General features: G+C 42.3%; 3 protein-coding genes, 2 non-coding genes and 2 pseudogenes across 5 annotated transcripts in view; 2 read left to right on the top strand and 5 right to left on the bottom strand.

Moving 5' to 3' along the window:
• Positions 1 to 6,882, bottom strand: part of CWC25 (CWC25 spliceosome associated protein homolog) — a 21,481-nt gene extending 14,599 nt beyond the window's left edge. The window contains exons 1-2 of the mRNA XM_023525553.1: positions 6,693 to 6,882; positions 4,258 to 4,431 (exon numbers count right to left, since the gene is read on the bottom strand). Of these exons, the coding sequence (XP_023381321.1) occupies positions 4,258 to 4,431; positions 6,693 to 6,710 (192 nt within the window). The 5' untranslated portion in view covers positions 6,711 to 6,882. The remainder of the gene's footprint in view (positions 1 to 4,257; positions 4,432 to 6,692) is intronic.
• A 2,324-nt stretch (positions 6,883 to 9,206) lies between these two features.
• Positions 9,207 to 9,325, top strand: LOC111733481 (annotated as a pseudogene).
• Positions 9,326 to 11,497: 2,172 nt separating this feature from the next.
• On the bottom strand, positions 11,498 to 11,569 carry TRNAC-GCA. The gene has a single exon. It is a non-coding gene; the product is annotated as a tRNA-Cys (tRNA).
• Positions 11,570 to 12,367: 798 nt separating this feature from the next.
• CUNH17orf98 (chromosome unknown C17orf98 homolog) lies at positions 12,368 to 15,050 on the bottom strand. Its single transcript, XM_011384306.1, has 3 exons — positions 14,844 to 15,050; positions 13,384 to 13,483; positions 12,368 to 12,525 (listed from the first exon to the last, which is right to left on the bottom strand). Exons 1-3 carry the CDS (start codon positions 15,048 to 15,050, stop codon positions 12,368 to 12,370), a joined length of 465 nt encoding a protein of 154 aa, XP_011382608.1.
• Positions 15,051 to 17,235: 2,185 nt separating this feature from the next.
• Positions 17,236 to 21,180, bottom strand: RPL23 (ribosomal protein L23). Its single transcript, XM_011384305.2, has 5 exons — positions 21,087 to 21,180; positions 20,448 to 20,531; positions 20,027 to 20,155; positions 17,484 to 17,597; positions 17,236 to 17,363 (listed from the first exon to the last, which is right to left on the bottom strand). The coding sequence occupies exons 1-5, from the start codon at positions 21,097 to 21,099 to the stop codon at positions 17,281 to 17,283; spliced, it is 423 nt and encodes a 140-aa protein (XP_011382607.1). The 5' UTR covers positions 21,100 to 21,180; the 3' UTR covers positions 17,236 to 17,280.
• On the bottom strand, positions 20,282 to 20,416 carry LOC111733486. The gene has a single exon (XR_002778008.1). It is a non-coding gene; the product is annotated as a small nucleolar RNA SNORA21 (small nucleolar RNA).
• A 770-nt stretch (positions 21,181 to 21,950) lies between the features above and the next one.
• Positions 21,951 to 22,069, top strand: LOC111733478 (annotated as a pseudogene).
• The last annotated feature ends 1,230 nt before the right edge of the window (positions 22,070 to 23,299 follow it).

The following is a 23,299-nucleotide window of genomic DNA, read 5'->3' as shown; positions in this document are numbered from 1 at the left end:
GGCCTTTATGATGAGTACCACAGTTAGTGGTGTCTTTCAAGCAATTAAAAGTTTTTGCCATTCTCCAGTGGGAGTAAACCAGAGACTACAAGGGAGTGTGACAGCTACTAAAACCAGGCCTCCACAGTTGGGAGGTAGCTTTGCAGGTTGAGGAGGTCTGTTTTCCATGATTGACTGCAGTATGGTTCAAGTTAGAGGGAAAGAAGATCCCAGGAATTCCATCACGAGTGCTGCCTTAACAGGAGCCACACTTGCAAGCAAGAAATGGACCAGTGGCCATGGCTGTTCGGTCAGTTGTGACAGTTTCCTAGCTTTAACTGAAGGAGCTGGCATCTTGTTGATAAGATTTGCCTTTGTGCAGTTTCCCAATGGTCTTTAATTAGCTGAAGACCCCTCCCAGTTGTCTTCAACACAGTTATCACCCTCACCTTTTGGAGAATATGGACATCAATAGGACTTCTTTCCCAAGTTTCTTTAACAGAATGAGCTATAGTTCAAGAAGGATTTTGGAACAACAAGATACAGTCTGTTTTTAAATCATAGAACAACTATAGTCAAATAGACTATGAAGAGACATTCAGCACTTTTTTCTATTTAAAGGAACATGGGGGAGGGAAGATGAGATATAAAAACATTTACTTATTCGCACTTGGATTGTATTCGTGATCAAAATAAATGTCTACCAGCATTAAAAGAAAATATAACAAGTGCTTAGAAGATAAAGGACCAAAGGGCAAATAATAGTGAAACATGACCATCATTTCCTTTGAGATTTCTCTGCCTGGTTTTGTGTGTTCTATTATTCAAATGAAAAACTTCTTGGGAGGGGAAAAAAGAATAGGTTATGAAAGAAAGACTACATCAGCTCTTAAGAGAGTCTGATCAGGAAGATCAGTGGTGACTAGAATATTCTAGGAGGCTCATTTTTCTAAAAGACAGTATAACATAATGGTTAAGAGAAACCTCTGGAGTCAGGCAACATGGATTTGAATCTTGACTCTAAAGCCAAGCAACTTCTCTGAGCCTTGGTGTCCTTGCCTGTAAAGTGGGAATAAAATAGTACCTACCTCACAGGGTCGTTGAGAGTAAATAAGTCAATGGATTTTTAAGGCATTCAGAAGAGTGCGTGGCAAATAATAAGTACTAAATAAACACTAGCTGGTATTTTACTTTATCTATGTATGTGTTTCTCTCTCATCAGGTTTTCTTAAACTCCTAGATAGCTGGGACCACAGTTGATTCACTTGTGAATCCTAGACAGTTGCCTCATGATCACATATTCAGTGCTTGACATTTCATGAGCAATGGATCTTGAGCTAGACAATACTTTTTGAAAGAAAAGTAGGTCTTAGTATTTTGGTAGGAGGACTTTTAAAAGGATATGTCAAAGATAACTGGAGGGATAATGTCTCTGCATGCCTGACACTGACAGTGATGGGGTTGTTGGAAATAAATATTCGTTTATTCATTTGTAAACATTTACTCGCACATTTCCTATGTGCCAGACAGATGACTAAGGCCAGAAGGATGAAAAAGATTCAGGTAGCTGAGTTGCTCATAGGTTACTGGATCCGGCATATAGGTTAACAAATTACCAAATGGTGCTGATGAGAGCTAAGTATGTGTTGAGGTGATTCTGGGACACTCGAAGTAGAACTGCCCAGTAGGCAGCTGAACGTACAGAGACACAAGAGTCTGAGTGGAATAAATTTGAGAGTTATCAGCATGAAGTAGACAACTGGTGCTAGAGGAATGAAGGAGCTCTCAGAGAGAGAGAGAATAAAAGGAGAAGAACCGTAAGCCTTGGGAGCATAAGCAGTTGTGAAAGAAAAGAGGCTAAGTTAATGAAGAGAAAAGATAATATGAAGAAACAGGAGGACAACGAACCTGTAAGCAAAGCAGCAAAACATTTCTACGGAAGGGCAACTGGGTCAAATACAAAATAAAGGATATGAAAAACAAAGACAAATACTTCTATAAAGTAGTACTTTCATGGCTCTGTCTAGTCTTAAAAGGATTCAACTAATATCAGTCCTACTCAGGCCCTCTAGTAAGAGAACATATTGTATAGCTGAGATCCAGGGCCACTGGTTCCTGGTTCCACCACTAACCAGCTAAGTAACTGTGCACGTCCATATCCTCATGTCTGAAATGGATCTAGTAACTACTGTTTCTCATTGTTACTCTGACTTTTTAAATGAGAAAATATTTAGAATAAAAGCCAAACAAAAGTGAAGTGATCTATATATATTTTGTTGTTGCTATCATTAAGGATATAGATCAAGTTCTCAATCAAGGCTGTCCATTAGGATCTTAAAATATATCCTTGACCCACACACTGCCTGCTATTCTCAGGGAATCTGCTTGGGTGGGAATCACTCTCATCTTTGTTTAATCTTCCAAGAACATGAGAAATACTAGTATAGACCACTGTCTAGAAAACATAATTTGCTAACATTATCAGTAAATACTAAAACAACACTCTATTGCAGAGAGAGACCTGAAGATCCAGGATGAGTATTAAGGTTTTTATTTGTTTTGAGAGATGTATTTCAATTATAGAAATGATTATCTGAACCACAGAAGTGAATTGTTAGATAGTAAAAGGTTTTTATTGGTATTTTATAGGATAAATTAAAAGCCTGACACTGTGCAAAGAACTATACAAAGCAGTCAGACTGACAAGCAGATCATCTAAATACATCTGCAACTATAGACAAAAAAAAGGATCTACATGCTGACCTTTGTGTTTTATAACATTAGAGGATATGTGAGGGGGCAAAAAAAATCAAAAGAAAATAAAATCACCTTCTTCCCATTTGCAACAGATAAGCAGGCATGAAGGTCAGCAACAGGGTAAACGCTCAACTCCCAGCTCTGAGGCTGTTCATCAAAACTCCGACCTCATTAATTAGACTCTGTAAAGCCCAAATTTCTGGCACATCAGGCATTTGAATATGTGTAATGCTTCACTGAATAAAAATTTCAAAATAATTTTTACTTTTGGTTAGTTGGAAAGTGAACTTTTATGACTGATGGGTATTCAGTCTAAAATTGAGTATCTGTTTTAAAATCAAGGGTTCACAAAGTCTAAAACTTTACATATAACAATGTATATTCACCTTATAAGCTGCCCAGGAATTAATTTGAATGTTTGAAATTTATTGACATTAAATTATAATGTAAAATATATAATTTATATAATGTATATTAAAGTATTTAATGTATGTCTATGGTAAAAAAAAGAATTTCATTTTCATATCTCATTTTACGTATTAACGTCCTAAAAATATTTTAAAATTCTAAAACTGCATTTATTTTAAAACGTTTCAAATTTCATACTTAAGTCAGAATGGCATTCTCCCCAATTCATTAACCTGAAAAAATGTGCTTGTTATCCTGCCTAAGTTTCATAATGCCATCTCCATGAATTGAAGCTAAGTCTCACATGTACACACATACAACCTTGAATGTCACAAATCCTCCTGTCATGAAATTATTAAGGAAAAGCTCTCTATATTCGATGGGGGACACACTCCACACACTACCCTGGAGACTTGCACACAAGGATATAAACAAGGGCAATGATAGTACAGATTCCTAATTGTATTCCATCTGTAGTTTTTATTCAATTGATTTAAGAATGTACTGCATATTTTATGCTTTTTATTTTCCTCAGAGTACATTTACTCCCACTTCCTTTTATGAGATGGGTAGGGTAATTATTATCTGCTACTCCTATCCTATATTATAAAAGAGGAAACTGAAGTAGAATAAAATCAGCAACAGGTGGGACTGTCCACAGTCACACAGCTTTAACTGACAGCCACATCATTCTCCTCGTTCAATGACCCCTTGAAGTGACCCTTTGAAAATACAAAAATAAGAACAGAGGCCTTGACACATACTGAGGGGCAATCATCCTCAGTCATGGTTATTTGTCAATCATCTACCATGAACATGGCCTATACTAAGTGCTTTACATGTTATCTCATTTGATCCTCAACAAACCTGGGTATTCTCACTCTCCTGGGTCTACTGAGTTAACCAAGGCTCCAAAACTTGCAGTTACATGGCTAGGCTAGTACATGCAAAGCCAGTCCCCAAAACCAGGTCAGTCTGACTCCAAAACCCACGCTCTTAAGCATCAATTCTGCAACAACTGGATAAATCACCTCTGGGCCAGTTCTTTAGTTCCCTACACGCCGAGGCACCCCCAGCCCAAACTGCCCCACTGCACCCTCAGCTCCTGGCTTACTTGACAGCCCCGACATCCTCCGCATAGCGCTGCATCTCTTCCCGGGCCCTCTCCTCCCGCAGCTCCCGCTGAAGCTCCTCAATCTTCTTCCGCTCAGCCTCATGTTTCTGCTCAGCCTTCCACACTTTCTCCACATTGCGGAGGGTCTGCGGGTGCCAGCTCTTCTTCAGATTCTGTGGTAAATGAAAGGAAAGAGAAAACATTTCAGGGAGTGTGTGGGTGGTGAGTAAAATTGGCCCTGCCCCACCCACCCCTCTCTATACTCTATTCATGCTAAGGCGGGCATGTGTAAGGGCAAGAGGTCTATAACAAAGGCAAGGTTGGCACTCAGTACTCTCTCACACACCAGGGTTGAGGGTGTTGTTCAAGTACATAAAGGTTCAGGACAGAATGGGCCCTTCCTGGATTCCCTTCAAATACCTTTAGCCTGAAATGCATATGAGTCTGACTTCCATTGACCATGCCTGAAGCGAGGGTTGATGATGACAATATAGGAGCAATAGGGCAGGAAAGTTGGAAAGCATAGACTCTGAAAGGCAACAGAACTCAAATGCCTTCGGCACTGAACATTCATTCTTATGAACACATCCTTCTTTTCCTTAACCTGCCTTAAACTCGCATGGTTTACAACCCCACCTAGTACTTCTTTCAACTTTCCTTCCCAGGAATCTCTCCTTGGTTCTGACTTCCCTATCACCCTCAAGGAATGCTTCTCCTCCCCCTCCTCCCCATGAGCCGCTGCTTTAATTCGGCATTCCAATCTGGGAAGGTTTCCTGAAGGAAGTAACATCTAAGGACAATTATAAGTTAGTATGATGATGTAGGAAGAGGGGACGATGGGGTAAGATTTCCAAACAGAGGGAACAGCACACACAGGTGCAGACCCAATGGTAAGAAAGAACATAGCACAAATAATTCAGTGTGGCTGGAGACGGAGTGTAAGCTGATGGAGAGGGGGCTCAAGATGAAGCCAGCCAAGAAAAGAACAGATTAAGGACTTTAGAAACCATGTTAAGGGATTGGACTTTATTTTTTTGGCAGTAGGAAACACTAAACAATCATATGCAGGTGATTTGCATGAATAGCATCATGTGAAGAATAGACTGGAGAGGACCAAGATTGAAGACCAGGAGACCAGTTAAGAAGTCTAAATGAGAAAATGTATACAAGATACCTGGCATGTGGAAGGTGTTCAATGAGGTCTCCCTTTTCTTCCTTTTCTGTCTTCTTGTCCTTCCTTTCCCCTCATCAGGTCGTCTAGTCCTTCCTTCCTTCTTTCCTTCCTCCCCACCATCCCCACCTCCTGCCAACCTTGTCCTCCTGGTTCTCCTCTCCCTCCTTTAAACATGGTTGATTTTTGCCGCCTGGGTACATGTGGCAATGTCTGGAGAAATTTTTAGTTGTCACACTGGGGAAAAGGGTGGTACTGGCATCTAGTGGCTGAAGGACAGGGATGCTGTTAAACATCCTAAACAATACACAGGACCGTGTGTGCGTGCACAGACACAGAGACACACACACACACACACACGCACACACACAGAATTATCCATCCCCACATGTCAATAGCACTGAGGCTGAAAAAACCTAGATTAGAGCCTTCCTGTCCCTAAATGCAGTTACCTGAATATACTAAATCAGAGCAAGTTTGATGGAGTCTTGCACCTCATTCTAATCTAACACCTGACACATCTAAGACAGTTACTGAATAAGGTGGTTAAATGGATCAGTTTACTAATTCAATTAGCTACACTTTCAAGACGTTAGCATTTTTCTGATCTTGCAACATGCTCTTGTGGGTCATTTGCGTAAGGGGCCTTAGATCCCTACGGATGAACTATATAGTTTCAGAGAAACTGCCGCATAGCTTATATCAAGTTCTATGAACCCAGAAGAAAGTTCTGTCACTAAAGATCAGAATGCAGCATTGAAGGAGAAGCAAAGGTCAGAAAGGTGAACATGAAGAAGATCTCGTCAAGCTTAAAATGGACCTCAGGACATGGCTCAGGGGAGAGGAGAATGGTGCACAAACCAGGACGTGACTGAACTCTTAGCAGAGGAAGAGAGGTGTGTCCCAAAACAAGCTATCCAAAATAAGGTCTGCGGGCCCCATCCTCGATATCTGCTTTCTTCCCACGTTTCCAACTCCCGCCCCCCGGGCCTTCCCAGAATTTCCAGCCGGGAGGGTCCCCGCCAACAAACACACAACACCACTTGCCACCGCTGGCGACACACCTGGCACACATTCCCAAGTGTACGCCTCGCCCCTTAGTGGCTTTAGTGATCCGTTCGCTCTCCAGGGCTACGGCTCCCTCTCACACGACAAACAAAGCTGCGTTGCCAGGGTTACCACTCCCACCCCCACCAATTCCTGTCCCCAGCGCCAGTCCGTCTCCGGCCTCAGTTTTCCCCCGCCCAGGCCTCCCTTACTTACCAAGTCTCCGCCCCCCATGGTGGTGGAGACGTCTCCTCACTCCGCGGACCTGGAAGATTCAGGTAGGGTCGAGAGGAAACGTAGAGAAATAGGTCAGGTGCGACCTCCCCAGATCTGCTCTCGGTGACCACCGGCTGCCACTTTCACGGCCCGATCTGGATCCCACTTCCGGGAGAACGTCCTATTACCGCGACAGCGTCGCGAGAAGATGACGTTTAGTACTCTCCGGTGCGCTGCGTGGCAGTTGCGTCACTTTAGTTTTGCAATTTGAGACTCTCCTGGCTCGGTATCTGTGGTCTCGTTTTGGACTCCTGGGGTTGGCACCGCATCTGCTATCCCAAAAGGTGTGTTAAAATGCCGCGACTCTGGTGGGTTACAGCTGACAGTAGGCCTAGCCCCAAGGTTCTGTTGCCATAGCAGCGCCCCGCGGCGTCCCTCTCGGGGCTCCACTAGGGGTCTCTCCTAGCGTTAGCCAGCCTTGGCCTCTGGCCCCTGCAGCTACCCGCCACACCTCGATGCAAGAACCTTTACTCCTCGATTTACCTCGATGCAAGACCCTTTACTCCAGGACTACTTTACGGAGATAAGTAAAATCCAACTAACTGAAATTCCATCGGCTACCTTGGGCCAAACCTTTCGAATCTGCCAGCGTCCCCATTTCCTCTCCTTCGTTTGCTATGGAAGAGGTGTACCTTCTAAGGCCCGGCGGTTCATCTGCTGTGGCTCGCTCTGGATTCTAACCCCCTCATCTGGTGTTACTCGATTCCTTCTTCTCTCCTGTATCTCTCTCTTGTATTGGCTCTTTGTCATCAGCATTGTAGGTACGCTCAGCTGATCCTTAAAAATAAAATAAAATAAAATAAGCCCATCTTTCCCCCAGCTGCTGCAGTCTCCCTGTTAACCAAACTTGAAACAAGTTGTCTCTACTCAAGAAACAAGATGCTTCCTCCATTTCATCTCCTGCTTAACCTCAACCCTCCACTCAACTATTCTTCTCACGATCTTCAGTAATCCCCCTGTATTTAAATCAAATGACACATTTCATCCTCACCTTGACCACCCCGAGCCTTTGGTGTTGAGGACCACTCTCCTTATCGAAACACTTTTCACCTGATTCTCCCCATTACTCTCCAGATTTTCCCTTTCTGCTCTGGACCCTTCCTGGGAAACATTTTTTTTTCTTCTTCATCCTGCCTCTTAGGTTCTGTCTTAGGTCATTTTACAGGAAGTGCTCTCCCTGGGTGATCTCACCTACTCACAGGGCTTCAGTTATCATCTATATGCTGATAAATCCAAAATTCATTATCTCCAGTCATATCCCTCTTTTGGACTCCAAGGTTTTAAGCCTGGCTATTAGGCATTTTCAATTGAACATTTGAACATACTTAAACTGAACTCATTAATTCCTCTAACCCTACTCCCTCAATCTAGCTCTTTTCTCCCCTGTTACTACCACTTCTCCATCTAGACATCATTCTAGACCTCTCCCTCATCATATGTGAATTACATCCAAGTTTTTATTAAAAAAAAAAAGTATCACTTGCCATAAATAGAATGGAAATTGAATAGATTATTATGAAACACTAGCTAGATGTAGATGTCTGCTCTCTTGATTTAAAAGAAAAAGAGGATTCAGAAAATAAAACTTTTCTGTTAAGTTATTCAGGAATGAAAAAGGCTTGAAAAAAGAATAAATTTTTATCTTTGGTTCAGTGTATTTTGTGACCTGTTTGCCAGCTGCTGTCAAATTGCATATATCTGTAGTATCCATCCCACACTTGGGGTAAACTGAGGAACAAAATGAAGCTGCAGTACAGCACTGGAATGTGGCATGGACTCCATCTATTAAGCAATTCTTATTAAATGGTCAAGGGGCCTAAAAGCAGTTCAAATAATAATTTCATACATTGTCTAACTACAAACAAGCCTCTAAAAGTAATGTCAGTTGGGTTGAAGTCATCTCATAGAAGGAAATTTTTCTGTTGAAAAGCAGTTAATTAAAACAGGGAGTAGCTGTCTTGTGGTGAAATGCTCCACAGAATTTCGACCTCAACCAGTCTTTTGGTTGCCATAACCTAGTACTAGACATTTCTCAGTTCATTTGTGACCTTTCTTACCTTCTAAATATTGTAGCTGGGGCCTGTGAGAGCAAAAGGAGGGGAAATTAGAAGAGCAAATCCTCTCATCCACATTTTGACAGTTAATTTGTACTGGATAACTTGTAAGAGTTTCAGCTGACGGTCCTCAAAAACCTTCCTCAGCCATGCCAGGTATAACTGGGTCCAAAGCCACTAGGATTCCTAAAGACTATTAAGAGACAAAAAAGATTGATTCCATAGGGAACAAGACTTGAGGTTGGGACTTCTACTGCGTGATGAAAAGGTTCTACTCCTGCAGCAATAATTTTACACTGTGTTAAATGTCGCAATACTTAATTAAAAGGGTGGCCTTTTAATTACTAAGATAAAAAAGTGAAGGCAGCTAGGTGTGTTAAAAGCAGCTTCAAATATTGTGGTCTCCGACCATGCCACCCTGAACAAGCCGGATCCCGTCTGATCTTGGAAGCTAAGCAGAGTCGAGCCTGGTTAGTACTTGGATGGGAGACCACCTAGGAAGACCAGGTACTGTAGGTGTAAAAAATAAAAAAAAATAAGGGATTGTAAGCTTGTTTCTGTCAAAATACACCACAAAAAGGTCAGGAAACTTATGACAGCTTTCACTTGACCAAACGTGTGTATTGGTAGAATTATGTCTACTGCTCAGTCAAAAACTGCCATCCTATATGGAGCATCCAGTATATGCCTACATATAGTAGGCATTTTGTACTATGGCTACTATGAATGAATGAATGAATGAATGAATGAATGCAAGAAAATTCTTCCCTGGCCACTGCAAAGAGCAAGCACACCAAAGTGGTCTCTCCTATGGAATTCCGAGGTAGGCCCCAAATGATGGAGAAGAAATTAATAAAAACTTAACATAGGACATGAACCCCAAAATGGAAAGAGGTCACCAAGTGTATCATTGAAAAACTTCAGACCATCAAGAACAACAATCCTAAAATTTTACAGAGAGAAACAAGTCATGTGTGGGAATAAAAATGACATCAAACTCAAGAGAATCTAGAAAACGATGGAAATTTGCAAACCTCTAAAAATTTTTTCAAGAGTTCTATTCCCAGGTAATATCTCTCAAGCATTCAGGGAAAATAAAGATATTTTCATACATGCAAAGACTCAAACATTTTACCTCCCATATATTCTCAGGAAGCTTGTGGAGGTTATTTTCCACCATATAAAGGAGGAAACCAAGAAAAAGAAAGACATGGTCCAGGAAACAGAGAATCTAACGCAGAGGAGAGGGAATGGGGATTCCCAAGATACCGTCTGGGTGGCAGGTCTAAACACCCTGAAGCAAAAGAATGGAAGGTATCAGGAAGACTAGCACCCAAAAATTAATTTTATGGGTTTAGACCAGGTGAGTAATTATGCTTTGAGGCTACAGTACAATTTCAAATTTAAAGAATTTGAAAATAATTGTCAACAGTCACAAAGAAAAATACACAAATAAAAAATGAGGTAATTATCTTCAGAGAAAAAATTTCAAGGAAGACAATCTTGCCATAGTATGTATAGATTGACTCAATAGTAAATAGTATTTATATGATCATGATAATGTGAACACAATTGATTTAATACAAAATTTTTATCTATTTTAGCCAATGGGAAATAATGGGGTGTGAGAGTGCAAATCTTTGACTGCTAGAACTGCAAACCAATAAATTATCATGCTCTCTCCTTACAGTGGTTTCTTTGAGGAGAAAAAAAAGGTGTGGTGGTATATCCATTTTTGCACCCAAACACTTCTCCATTTCTGGGGGAATACTTCATGTTATCAAACTTGGTGAGGCAACACGATTCTTCCCCTGCAAGGCTAAATCAGCACATGTCAGACCATGGCTCAACCGATCAAATGCTTTCACTTGGCATTTTGAAACTCGAGTAATTGTCCTAAAGATGCAGGTGCAACTGGAACAATATCCATTGTGTAGTGGTGAGTGCCCAGAGTTGATGGCATCAGCAGTGGACATTTCCAGGGACGAGACCTGAGCTGCATTTCTGTTTGGCGGTCCCTCATAGATAACTGCTTTCTGAGTTACGTTCTCCAGCTTTCCTTCAACTCTGTGAGTCCCTACCATGCCTCTAGTATACGCCTTTTCTGCTTAAAGTGTCCAGAGTGGATATGTTTCATTCCGAGAACTGACAGTGAACAACTAAGAAGAAAGTACCTCTAACCCTGTAGAAAGGGGATTACACAATAATGCAAGCAACAGGTTAACAATACTCTTCAGATCAGGCAGAACTATCCCTTCAAATTGTAGGAAAGCTTCCGATAGAAATTATGTGTAGAAAAAGTGGGTAGGTATTTTCAAAAGATATCTCTTTCATGATGTACAAAGAAATGTTCTTCCTCTGACAGCTGTGTTTGAGTGTATCAAGTTTCACTAGACTGAAAGCTCCCTGAGGACAAGGATCCTCTTTCATCTTTTAATTCGCCACAGCCTTGTGTGTAGAAAGCTCTCAAAAATACACGTATGAACACCTTTGTCTTTACTATCGTGCATTAGATTGCTAAATTCGTGTTCACACCTCTGACTTATTCTTAGATTTAGAATTTCCTAGGGACTTTGTCTTAATTGAAACCCAACAGGGGCTCCAGGGATCTCTTCTTGGTGGTCATTTGCAATATGGGGAACTAGTAGTATTTCTCAAGATGGGGTTGAGAATTCCGTGAAAAATCCAGGAAGGGGGCACCCGGATTTGAACCGGGGACCTCTTGATCTGCAGTCAAATGCTCTACCCCTGAGCTATACCCCCTTGACCTGACACTTGTCTTGCTCCTTGTCCACTTATGGTGACTCAGTGCAATCAAGTTCCACCCACACTAATTCTGACATGCTTTGTGTTCTAAAGACTTACCTTCTTTTGTATCCATCATCTGCTTGGGCTTTTCTCCTTTCTACCAATAAACTGGGTAGGGGCACTTGAAAACATCAGCTTGGAAACTAGCTAAAGAGGAAACTGACATAGCATTAATAGAGAAAGTGTCCACAAGTACAGTATTACTGAGTCAGAATCCTTGGGCTAAAAAGCACCCCAGATATTACTTTGTTCATGCCCTGCTCTTAATGAATTGAGGGTGAAAAGGAGAAAGAAAATGTCAGTTCTTTTGGATGGGATGACTCAGGAAACTTGGGAAATCCTTCTCAAGGGCAACCATTGGCCAATCTCTATGGTTGCACTGCCTGCTCTGTTTTTTATGGAAATAGCCACCTTCTGACGTAGCTCTGCTGATGCCTGAAGAATTGCTTGGTTGAGGGCTAGGTAGTGTATTTCCTCCTTATCACACCAGCAGGTGTGAACAGAGGCCTCTCAAAGCCTGGCACTCATTGGCATGGAGTGTAAGGGCACAGACCTGAGACGCACTCTCCTCTCACCTCCATTGGAAAGAGAAGCTGAGAGTAAAGACATAGCTTGTCCTTCCTCCCACCTCAGGGAAGAAATGGCACACTTAGAAGCACAAATGAAAATTTTTTAATATAAAATAACATCGAGAGTTCATCTAAACATCTGTCATAGAACTTGAGGTCGAGGGATGTGAAGGGACAGCTGCTATTAGAAGAGAGGGAATTGGGTGACCTCTCCAAAAACAGACGGGCGCTGGCGGAGGGCTGGGGTATTCCTGCGATAGCCAAAACGACCATTGAACCCCCTGTTCATTTTCACATCAGCATTGTAGTGGTCATGGCCGGTCACCTGCTGAAGGGAATGCCCTTGGGGTGGAGAGAGAGGTTTGAGCTTGCATTCAGCTCCCTCTTGCTTTCCCCACTCCCATAGGGCCGGTATTAAGATGCCAGCCCAGGTACTGTCACTGTGCTCTCCATGTCCAGCTGAACCCTCAAGCCTCTTGGCTGATAAGTCAAGTGTTAGTGAAGTCAAGGAGACAGATGACTTCCTAGAAACCCAATCTCATACCAGGAATAGCATGCAGAAGGAACATGAATAATACAGAAGGGTTAGAAACTTCTGGGCTTAACTGAACTTGGCTCACTCCCAGAACTGGGAAATTTTCACCCTTGCCTCTGACCCATCTGGAGAAAATAGATGAGCTCATTTTGGCCTAATGGTGCAAAAGTCATGTGACTAGAGTGCAGCCAAAGGGTGGTGGATTTGGAGTGGGAGGGTTCAGAAAAACATCTGTCAGAAAAACATCTCTCAACTCTTCCTTCCCTGTTGCTACTTAATTGGGCCTGAAAAATGAGCAGGACAGAACCTGCTCAGGAGCAATGAGAAGAATACAGGCTTTCGAGTTGGAAAGAGTGGGATTCGATCCCAGCCCAGCCCTTTTCAATTAATCACTTCAACTCCCTAAATCTCAATTTCCCTGGCTGTACCATGGGAATGGTGTGAGGGTAAAAGCACCTGACACAGTAGGTGCTCAATAACTGAATATAGAGAGCACTGTAACACCATCTGCTCATGTATGAGAAAAGCTGGAGGATGCAGTCCTTGTGCCTCTTCCCCTCAAACAGGTCTTTCTACAACCCAGTTTCTCTCTCTTGGAACTGTGGGATGCACACCACTTCCTGGTTGGGGGGACCATGGGGAGGCTGAAAGCAAGTGGCACTTGCCTGCCCCTGCCCAGTTTCTCCTGTTGAGGTATCTCTGTCCTTGTCCGAAGATGTGGAAATAATCCACTATCCAGCCGTCCCTTCCTGTACCGCCATGATCCTGAGAGTGAGGGAAAGAATACAGAAGACTGTCAGCCACCATGCTGAGTGCAAACTCCCCTGAGGCTTATTGAGCGGAAGGGGCAGAGGTCACAGCCAGGGGTAACAGGGCCAGACAGATTAAATATACTTATTGACCTATTGCCTCTCAGGGAGAGGCAGTGTAGCTTGACACTTAAGGTTTTGATACTTAGTGTCTGCTGTCCACAGACAGGTTCCAATTCCAGCTCTGCCACTAACGAGCTGTGTGACCTATGCCGATGAATCAGTTTTTGTGGACTTCAAGTTTCTTATCAGTAAAAGGAGGGTTGCTGTGAAATTTAAGTGAGATAGTTCCAGTAAAGGGCCTGGCATAGAAAAGGAACAATAAACTATCTTCATTTAAATGAAAATAATACCTACCACAAATGGTGGTTGTGATGACTATTAAATACTTACAAATGGAGCATAGAAAGTTTCAAAAGTGTGTATGCTATATTATTTTCAAGCTTTTAAATACCCAAGTTTTCCTCCCTCCCTCCCCGCCCTTCCCGACTTTGGCTCCTTCTGTCATAAAAGTACATGAGTAGACACAAGTACACACTCAAGCATAGCACACACAGATGTGTCCATATATACCTGTACTGAACACACACGCACATGCAAAAACCCGGGACCACAAAAACCATTAAGATTTTGTTCATGAATAATCCTCATTAAATCATACCCATATCATTGTGACATATATAGACACCAGCATTGGAGGCAAAAGTGGTGAAAAGAATTGGAACCATCAGCAAATAGCCTCAGAATCTTTGATTGCAAGGGAGAATTCTGCTGGGAAGGGGCAACACCCAGAAGGGAAAGGCCTGTGGAGAAGGGAGGTCCGCAGAGATTTGGGAAACAAGTCCCAGCGAAAGAGCCCACCCTGCAACTACATTGAACAGAGGGCATGGCGCCTGGCGGATCTAGACAGTTCTCTTTGTCTTGTTCACTGGAGTCACACGGGTGTTCTCATTTTCCTGCTTGTAGAGAGTTTAAAGCGTGAGGTCACCCAAAAGGGCAGGTTTGTGATGTCAAGAAGGACGTTTTGGAGAGGGAGATTTTGAGCCTGATTCCCAGTCTTGCAGAAACCCAAAGTGAAATCATTGTCAAGTTCAAGGATGGAAGGCGATTCTGTGAACCCAGTGAGCTCGTGCTCAATACCTGTCGCCCCTCTAGGCCAGCTGCCGGGTTTCCTTAAGAAAACGTGTGTGAGTTGGGGACGCTTTCCTGCTGGTGTGGGCGCTGGAGTGAGATGCCTTGATTTGGGAAGTGGTCCCTGCCACCAGCGCCACCCTCTGAGGACATAGACAGCTGGGTTCTCTGGAGCGCTCCTATACCTGATCAGTTTTCCGCAAAATGGGCGGAACCACGTGGCTCTTGAAGTACCGGCGGGCGTGGCAGTCCTGCTGAGCGTTGTAAGGCGGAATCGCTGACCAGAGCTTGGGCCTCAAGTGCTCATAGGTGCGGGCCATGGTGCTCACGGCCACTCCATCCAAGATGAAGCTCTTCTCCAATCGCAGAGGACACTCGCAGAAGTGCGCCATCCCAACCACAGCCGTCTCCGAGGACCTCTCTGTTAGGATTGGAGGGCGGTAGGCGGGGGCTCCTCTGCGCATTGTTACGTGATGTCGGGCTGCGACGCAAACCCCATTGTCCCTATCCAATGGGGTAGGCTTTTAGGGCTGTGGGGAAGTTGCTTGCATGGCCCTGAAGTGAGAGACGACTAGGAGGAGACTATGCAAGAATAGGAGACAAAGTGGGAAGAAAAGGGGATTACTGAAAGTGGGCCTTGTGAGGGCTGCCGGCCCAGCTTCCTATTTTCCCCTAAGATCAAGGTTTTATGCTCCCACTGTATCAGTTATGTTGAAAAGTTTGTATGTACCCAGAATGGATCAGAAAGAGTTCAGATAGCACCTATTTATAACTTATTTTATGGAACTAGAAGTTGAAACGCAGAAAGGTTGGAATATTTCCTAAATCCATTTAGCGGCAAATCCAGAATCAGACTTCAGGCCCCCTGACTTCCAGTAAGTCCACTTAAGGCACTTTCCCCACCCCCCCACCCCCGCCAAAAAAAACAGTAGGTTGACACATTACCATATTTTTTTCTCTGGCAATTTTACATATGATTGGCTACAGTTAAATGTGAACAATGATTTCTCTATTTATTGTGACTACAGGTGATTTTTATTTCCTTCTTTATACTTTTTACTTCCCAAATTTTCCCCTTGAATAAACCCTTGTATAGATGCTTTACGTATCAAAGTGCCTTATACAAACTGCTCCTCACACCGAGGCACTATTATCCTCACTTTACAGGCTCAAAGGCTTCTTTTATATTTATTAACTTATTATATGAAGGCACATGTATTAATTAGGAAAAGGTTGCATTATATCTATACACAAAAATCACTAATCCTGGTAACTCAAACTCAATATTTCATCATTCTACAGAGAGCTCATATATATACACATATGAGGAACTTCATATATGTATCTGACAAAATGTAATAAAAAGGATTCATCTTCAATGGGGGACCTGGGGGCTTCATGTCAAATTAGATTTTAAATTTACCAGGCTGGAGGATGAGGTAGTGGAGGAAGCCAGATCTTTTAGATGTCCGAATTTGTTTATTCCTAAAACCAAAACTGGCTAAGTCTAAAGTACTGATTTTCACTCTTGGCTGCACCTTGGAAACATGAGCAGTTTTAAAGTACTGATGTCTGAGCCCCACCTCCATAGTGACTCAAATTTGTCTGGGATATGGCCTGGAAACATTTTTTGACTCTAGTTGAGAATCACTTCTAGTTCTGGTGCATTCTATTCCTCATCTTGGACAAGAGTAGTCATCTCACAAAATGACTATGTGCTAGTGTCCGCATGCTAATTTTCAGCCTTGCATTATACTCAACTTACAGATAACATTTAAGACTATTTTGATACTAGACACATAAACATGAACTTAAATCTATTTCTTGACACTATACGTTGTATGTCAAATATAATTGAATAAATTTTATAGTCTATTCCATCATCTCTAGGCTAGACTACTGATCCAAACCATTTTTCCCAGACCTTGAATATCACTTAGAGCAACTTGTACATTTTGGTAAGAAAAGCTCAATATTCAATACCTTCAGGCAGAATCGGGCAGGATTTATGCCTATTATACTAGCATAGCATAATCATCTCCTTTTGTCAAACTAGGGATTGGCAGGTTATGTGGCCATCCTGTCAAAACAAAACCTGCAGATATTAATCTTCCACAAGAGCAAATTTATATGGTAATTATCATGTGCTAGGTTTTACAAATCTACTCAAACATGTGTGAATTTACCCCAAAGTCTGTAACTCCAAGTGTGCATACATACATGTGTATACTTGGTTTTTACTCACATCAATCCTTGGACTCCATGAGTGTGTCTAGGATCTGACCTGACACTCTACCTCATCTCAAATAGCTTTCTATCTGCAGGGCAGTTACCTGGGGTAATCTGTCATCAAGCAGTACTTGCAATTTATTTCAGAGACTGCAAACCCAAATAACTAAAGCTTTTATAGCAGCAACTGGAAAAGTCTCAAAAGTCCTGTATGCACTCACTAAAGTGCACAAACTGTTTATCTTTTTTTAATACATGCCCACAGAAGTTTGCACTTAGTTTCGTTTTACAAAGAAGGGTTAGGTGTGTCAAGAAGATTGACATGTAAAAATGAACAGGAAGGCAAGCGACGGGAACAAATAATTTTTATTTTTTTACAAATACGCCAAAGAATCATGCAATGCTGCCAGCATTGGATGCAATCCTGGGCCACAAATCTGCACACTCCTTTGCAACTGGTCCTGTGATGGCAGAACCTGCATAAAAGAATGATGAGATGGATAAGATCAGAAGGTCCTTTGCCTGTTGTACTCATAGCCCAAAAGTTAAATCATCCAATCTCAAAGATCTAGGGAACAATGTGGACTTTTTCCGACCTTTCATTTCGCCTTTATTGTTTACGATGACCCCTGCGTTATCTTCAAAATAAAGAAACACGCCATCTTTTCTCCGGTATGACTTTCGTTGTCGAATTACCACCGCTGGATGTACTAAGAGGGGAAAAAAAAGACAGCAGTCATTAATCTTGTCAGGTCCCAGTGCCATTACAAGAAAGCAGTTTACATGCTGTCTAGTCTCCCAACATTTCCTATTTGGACAGAATATAAGCAGGAAATTTGCTAAGCACTTTCCATACTTTTTCCCACTTAAGCCAAGAGATGGGTACTGTTAAGATCACAGTATCACAGAACAAGGAATGCTTTCCTATCCCCCAGATTGAATGAGCAGAGACCAAGCTGTTAACTCATTAGGAACTATTCCATCCCAGTATATCAAAACTTCCAAGTTCATACTTTTATCTAAAAATTACTGCTTCCAAGAATTTGTCAAAATTAACTATGTTCCATGCTTCAGGTCTTACAAATATAAACTCACACACCAATTTACCCACCAAAAAACTCTGTAACTGTTAGGGTGCATATGTACACACACACTTCGAGTATTTCCAGGATCTTGACCATACACGCTACATTATCTCATATGTGAAAATGTGGGATTAATAAATACTGCATGACAGACGCACAGAATAGAATCATCTAAGATGATCATGCGTATCTGCAATTTTTTTAAAATACAGGACAATCACCTGTATTTTAGATGTCTCTTTTACATCGAAAAATTTACAAGTTTTTTTTTTTTTTGCACAGAAATCAGGAAAGATATACAAGATATTAACAATCATCTCTCGGAGGTCTAAGAGTTGGGTAATTAAAATTCAACTTGTATTTACTGTGTAATTAACTATGTTTAACTTTTTAAGGAACCATTTTCCAGAGTCCTAAGTAACTTTTAAAAACCTACGTGCACTAAAGTGAACACTTTTCCAGACCTTCAAAACAAAACATGCACTGCACTTGAAAGAACTAGAGTCAGACACACCTGGGATTAAATCTTGACTGATACTAGCTTAGAGACCTTGAACAAATTAATCTTATGGAGTTTAAATTTTCTCTTGTAAAATAAGGATAACAGTTACTATTTCCACATTCGAGATCAGACAGTGGAAAGTACAGGGAGCTTGGCTATCTTTGAGCCAAGTATTATCTATGTAGGTAGACAGCTTCTGATCAAGTTTTTAACAAGGATACACACCGATAGGTAACTAATGTTTACTGAGAGCCTCCTCTGGTAGAACCTCATCTACTTATAAACTATAGCACACCCTGTTATCTAACCCACAGTGATAACCAATTACTCTGCTCTTCCCTTGACTGCTCCCCAGGCCAGATCAGACCCAGCAAATGTTCTAAGAGGAAAGCCTGTCCTGTCCAGTTGCATGCAGATCCCAATCTACATATTGACTAATCAATGCTTAACCACATGCTACTTACTCCTTGCCTACCAAGCCCTCAAGAGGATGTTAAAGGTAAACAAAGTTAAGATTTCTGACCAAAATGCTAAAAAGAGGGGTGGGGTTAATATGTAGGCCTATAAGGAGTAACTGCCACATGTGGCTGAGAGCCATCGCATTTCTAAGAGACGGCTAGGACTTCTCAGGAAGAGCAAGCTATCCCAGGGCAGACAGACTAAGCAGGCACAGGAGAAAAGTTCAGGAGCTGAAAAATTAATGTGCACCAAGCATCAGAACAAGCTCTACAGCCAGACAAGACATTACAGGTCAGAAGGGCTATAAGGCCTCCCCCTTTAATTCATATATCTATGGGGAAATCTTTGGGGGAGTAGTGCATGATTAAGTAATGAGCAGCTCCCTGTTTTACTTTCTATCATACAGGTTTAGAAGCAAACTTGCCAAACCTGACAAGTAACAATCTTGAGTTAATCCTACAGAAAAAAAGAAACTGCTGTAAAGAAGGAAGAATACCATCTGTTATTCTGTACTTGAAAAGAAAACTTGCCCAAAGTGACATCAAGTCTTAAAGCTGTGATCTCACCTGGCTGAGCACTAAACCACCTATCAAAACACTTTATTTACTAAGTACCACCGTGTTCATTTGTAGCCAAGAACCCGGCAATGAACTAAAGACCTCAAGTGAAAAAGACAACCCTAAATGTCACACAAGACAGGGCTGGTTTCCATAGGGGTAGGTATGTGAGGTGGCAGAGTAAAGATGTGCGGGGCTGGGGGCGGCTTACATTGGAAGCCAATGACGAATTTAAATAAAGAAGTGACAAGACTTATATTTTTTTTAAGAGATGAAATCTGGCTTCAGTGTGGCAACTACATTTAAAGAGCCAACGGGAAGAAGAAATACAGTAAAACCAGATAGGGTAGAGAATGGTCTCTAAGACAGCAAGAGCAGAACCTCAATTGCAGATATTTATCTCACACTGCCTCTCAAAGGAAATTAAGCTTTAAGAGGTCTTGAGAATAGTAAAATTATTGTTCCATTTTCCAATAATGGGAGAAGTCTTCAACTGTCCATCAAGAGGTAAGGAGGGTTTGGGTTTCTCTACTCACCTTTCTTTCTGAGCTCTGGTTTGCCCTTCTTGACTGTGGCCATCACCATGTCACCCACACCAGCAGCAGGAAGTCTGTTCAGTCTTCCCTTTATCCCCTTCACAGAGATAATATACAAATTTTTGGCTCCTATAAAAAGATGTAAACAAAAATGACTTTTTTGAGGGCCTATTAGGCATTTCTGCAGTGTAATATTTCCCCAACATTTCCAAAGCCTCTCCCTCCACTCACACTCGCTCGTCCTAAGGTGGGACACCTTGTCACACTACCGATTGAAGCAAAACAACACAACATGCTGCCACTTCACCCAAAAGCAGTGTTTTACTTTGCCCTTTCTTGACGGCTCAGTGGGTCATTGGCAAAAGGCCCAATGAGTGCTTTTAAAAGGGGGAGTTTGGCAGGGTGCAGCCGAAGGTCTCACCTGTATTGTCGGCACAGTTGATTACGGCTCCTACCGGAAGGCCCAGAGAAATCCGGAATTTCGCACCAGAGGACCCACCACGTCCTGTGGGTAGAAGAAACAGGAGAGGTCACTGTCCAGTCGTGGTTCAGAATTCCCTTCACATTCTCAAACTACAAGTTCATTCGCATATACTTTCAGAAACGGTACATTATACATTTGCTCGCTCTAGGAATCCACCTACTCCCTCCCCATGTGCCACCCAGTTCTCATGTCAAACAGCTATTCCTCACTATTACCACCCTTATGTTTAAATTAAGGGACCTGGCTCGAACTTTTGCAGCACGGAGTTCTTCCTGCAAGGCGGGAACCGCACAAGTCCCGTACCAGCCCAACTTCCACCACACTACTGCAGCGCTAGGCGCGGAGCGATACTACGGTGTTCGATTTAGAATCATGTCCGGATTCTCCCGGCTCAGCTCTCCAGGGCTCCCCACCGCCACTTTCGAGGGCCCTTCCTGAGCCCTCGTGGTGTCCCTCCTCACCCTCTCCGGCCCGGAGGAGAGCAAACCGTCCCAGCTGCTCATGGCCACCGCTCCTTGCGAGGCCAGCAGCCACCGCACGGCAGATGGCGAAAGATCCCCCAGAACCAAACCTCACCTCGCTTCGACATCTTGAGCACCGGAAAAGGACAAAAAGGAAGTAGGAACAAAGGATGCTGGGATATGAACGTTGCCGCCCCGCCCACCCTCGTCACGTGACCGGGAGTTTGCTCAACGCGCTTCATAGGGCGCCGTCTTATTACGTGGTAAGTGCTGGAGCTGGACGGTGATAGGGTTGAGCGCTGCAGAAGCGAATGAGACCTTAAGACTCCTCCTTACGAGCCTGAAAGTAGTTGGGAACACTGGCGCCTTGGTTGTTAATTTACCCAACAACCTCTTTTGAGAACTTAGTGCCAGGGACCTCGCTGGATACTAGAGATTGAGAAATGAGTTAAAACATCTGTGCTATGTGGAGGTCCCCAAAGAGCACAGGGCGTGGGAGAGCAAAAGAGAAAGAGCACTGAATGGTGTCATTAGAATGTGATGTAATTGAGAAGTGCCATTCTAGCACTACAGATAATTCCATATATGTATGCCTGTTCCCAAATGCATCTGTATTTAAGATACCTTGCTTTGTTACCCCTTTCCCAGCTTCAACCTCCACCATTCTTTTGGTTTCTTTCCTTGTGTCAATATATTCATGTACGTATTAATTGAGCGCCTACATGATGCCAAATGCTGTCTTGGGCATACATTAGGTTACATTAAGGAACAAAACAAATCAAAGCTCTTTGCCCTTATGGAACTCCTCTGCTAGGGTGGCAATGAAGGTGGATATTAGATATTAAATAATAGATATAATAATTGAGGTATATAGTATGTTAGATGGTGATAAGTATTTTGAAAAATAAAAGTTGAACAAGGTAAGAGGGATCAGAAAGTGGGAGGTAGGGCAGATTGCAATTTAAAACAGAATAGTCAGGTCTACGGACATGCCACCCTGAACATGCCCTATCTCATCTGACCTCGGAAGCTAAGTAGTGTCGGGCCTGGTTAGTACTTGAATGGAAGATCACCTTGGAATACCAGGTGCTGTAGGTGTTTAAAATAAAATAAAATAGAATGGTCAGTGTGGGCTTCATGGAAGACATTAGACATTAGAGCAAATTAACATTACAGCAAAGACTTTAAGGTGAGGGAGTTAACAACACTAGTGTCTGAAGAAAAGCGGTCCAGAGAGTCATCAGCCAATAAAAGGTGCTGAGGCTGGAGCATGCCTGAACAATACAGGGACCAGTGCGGAAGCCAGGTGTGACTGGGCAGAGTAAGTGAGAGGAAGAGAAATAACACACAAGGTTAGAAGGTCAGAAGTAATGGAATCCTGTCATGTAGAGTTTTGTATACAATTATGGACTTGGCATTTATAGACTGAAATGGGGAAGCATTTCTCTGTCTTAAGCATGATCTGACTAATGTGTCAGAAGGATCACTCTAGTTAAGACTAGACCGTGGGAGGGGACACAAGTAAGATACAAGTAAGGAGATCTGTTAGGAAGCTCTTGCAGTAACGCAGGGGAGAAATTACAGTGTTTTGGACTTGAGTGGTAGCAGTAGAGGTAATGTGATGTGAGCAGATTCTGGATGTATATGGGAGATGTGAAAGAAGGAGAGGAGTCAAAATGTCCCCAACGCTTTGGGTCTGAGCAAGTGGAAGATGGTATTGCCATCAAACAAGATGAGGAAAGCTATGAGAGGAACAGGTTTGGGGAGTAAGAGTAGGAGTTTAATTTTGGCCATGTTGAGTTAGATGTTTAATTTTGGCCATGTTAGAGTTAGTTGTTAGATCTCAACAAAATGAGATTCAAATAGCAAGTTGGACATAGTACCCTGGAATTCTGGAGAGGAGAGATAAAATTGGGAGTTAGCATATAGGTATATTTAGATAGAAGACAATATCACAAAGAAGGGTAAAAGAGACAATAGACTAAGCTCTGGGGCACTTCAACATTAAGAAGTCTATAAATCTATAAATTTATAAATCTCTCTTAACACTCGTAAAATGCCTTTACCTGATCCTGCCAGCTTCTCTAGCTACCAATTTTTCTTTTTCCTTCAATTCTTAAAACCAAATTCAAAGCATTTCTGAATATTTGACTTCTTTACCAAATTTGTCTCTCTCTATAAATAGAACCACCATTCATCCAGGTGTTCATTTGAGACTCCTGTTCACGTTCTTTTCAGCTTGCTTTCTAAATGTCTCTCAAATCTACCAACTTCCTCCATCTCTTCTACTACCACTCTGGTTCAAGCCACCTCCATCTCTTGCCTAAA

Source organism: Pteropus vampyrus, unplaced genomic scaffold, assembly GCF_000151845.1.
Source record: "Pteropus vampyrus isolate Shadow unplaced genomic scaffold, Pvam_2.0 Scaffold570, whole genome shotgun sequence".
Classification (NCBI taxonomy): domain Eukaryota; kingdom Metazoa; phylum Chordata; class Mammalia; order Chiroptera; family Pteropodidae; genus Pteropus; species Pteropus vampyrus.
Note: the sequence above shows the minus strand (reverse complement) of the source record. Positions and strands in the feature narration are given on the sequence as shown.

Bases quoted from the DNA above. Each gene is read 5' to 3' on its own strand.
- RPL23 (XM_011384305.2), bottom strand. The intron at 20,156-20,447 runs GTGAGACCTTCG...ATCTTTTTATAG, and splicing joins CAACTGTGCCGACAATACAG to GAGCCAAAAATTTGTATATT. The intron at 17,598-20,026 runs GTGAGTAGAGAA...TTCCCCTCTTAG, and splicing joins ACCAGAGCTCAGAAAGAAAG to TACATCCAGCGGTGGTAATT.
- CUNH17orf98 (XM_011384306.1), bottom strand. From the start codon at position 15,050: ATGGCGCACTTCTGCGAGTGTCCTCTGCGATTGGAGAAGAGCTTCATC. The intron at 13,484-14,843 runs GTATAGGAGCGC...CCTCACTCTCAG, and splicing joins TTTTGCGGAAAACTGATCAG to GATCATGGCGGTACAGGAAG. The intron at 12,526-13,383 runs GCAAGTGCCACT...CTCCACCCCAAG, and splicing joins GAGAAACTGGGCAGGGGCAG to GGCATTCCCTTCAGCAGGTG.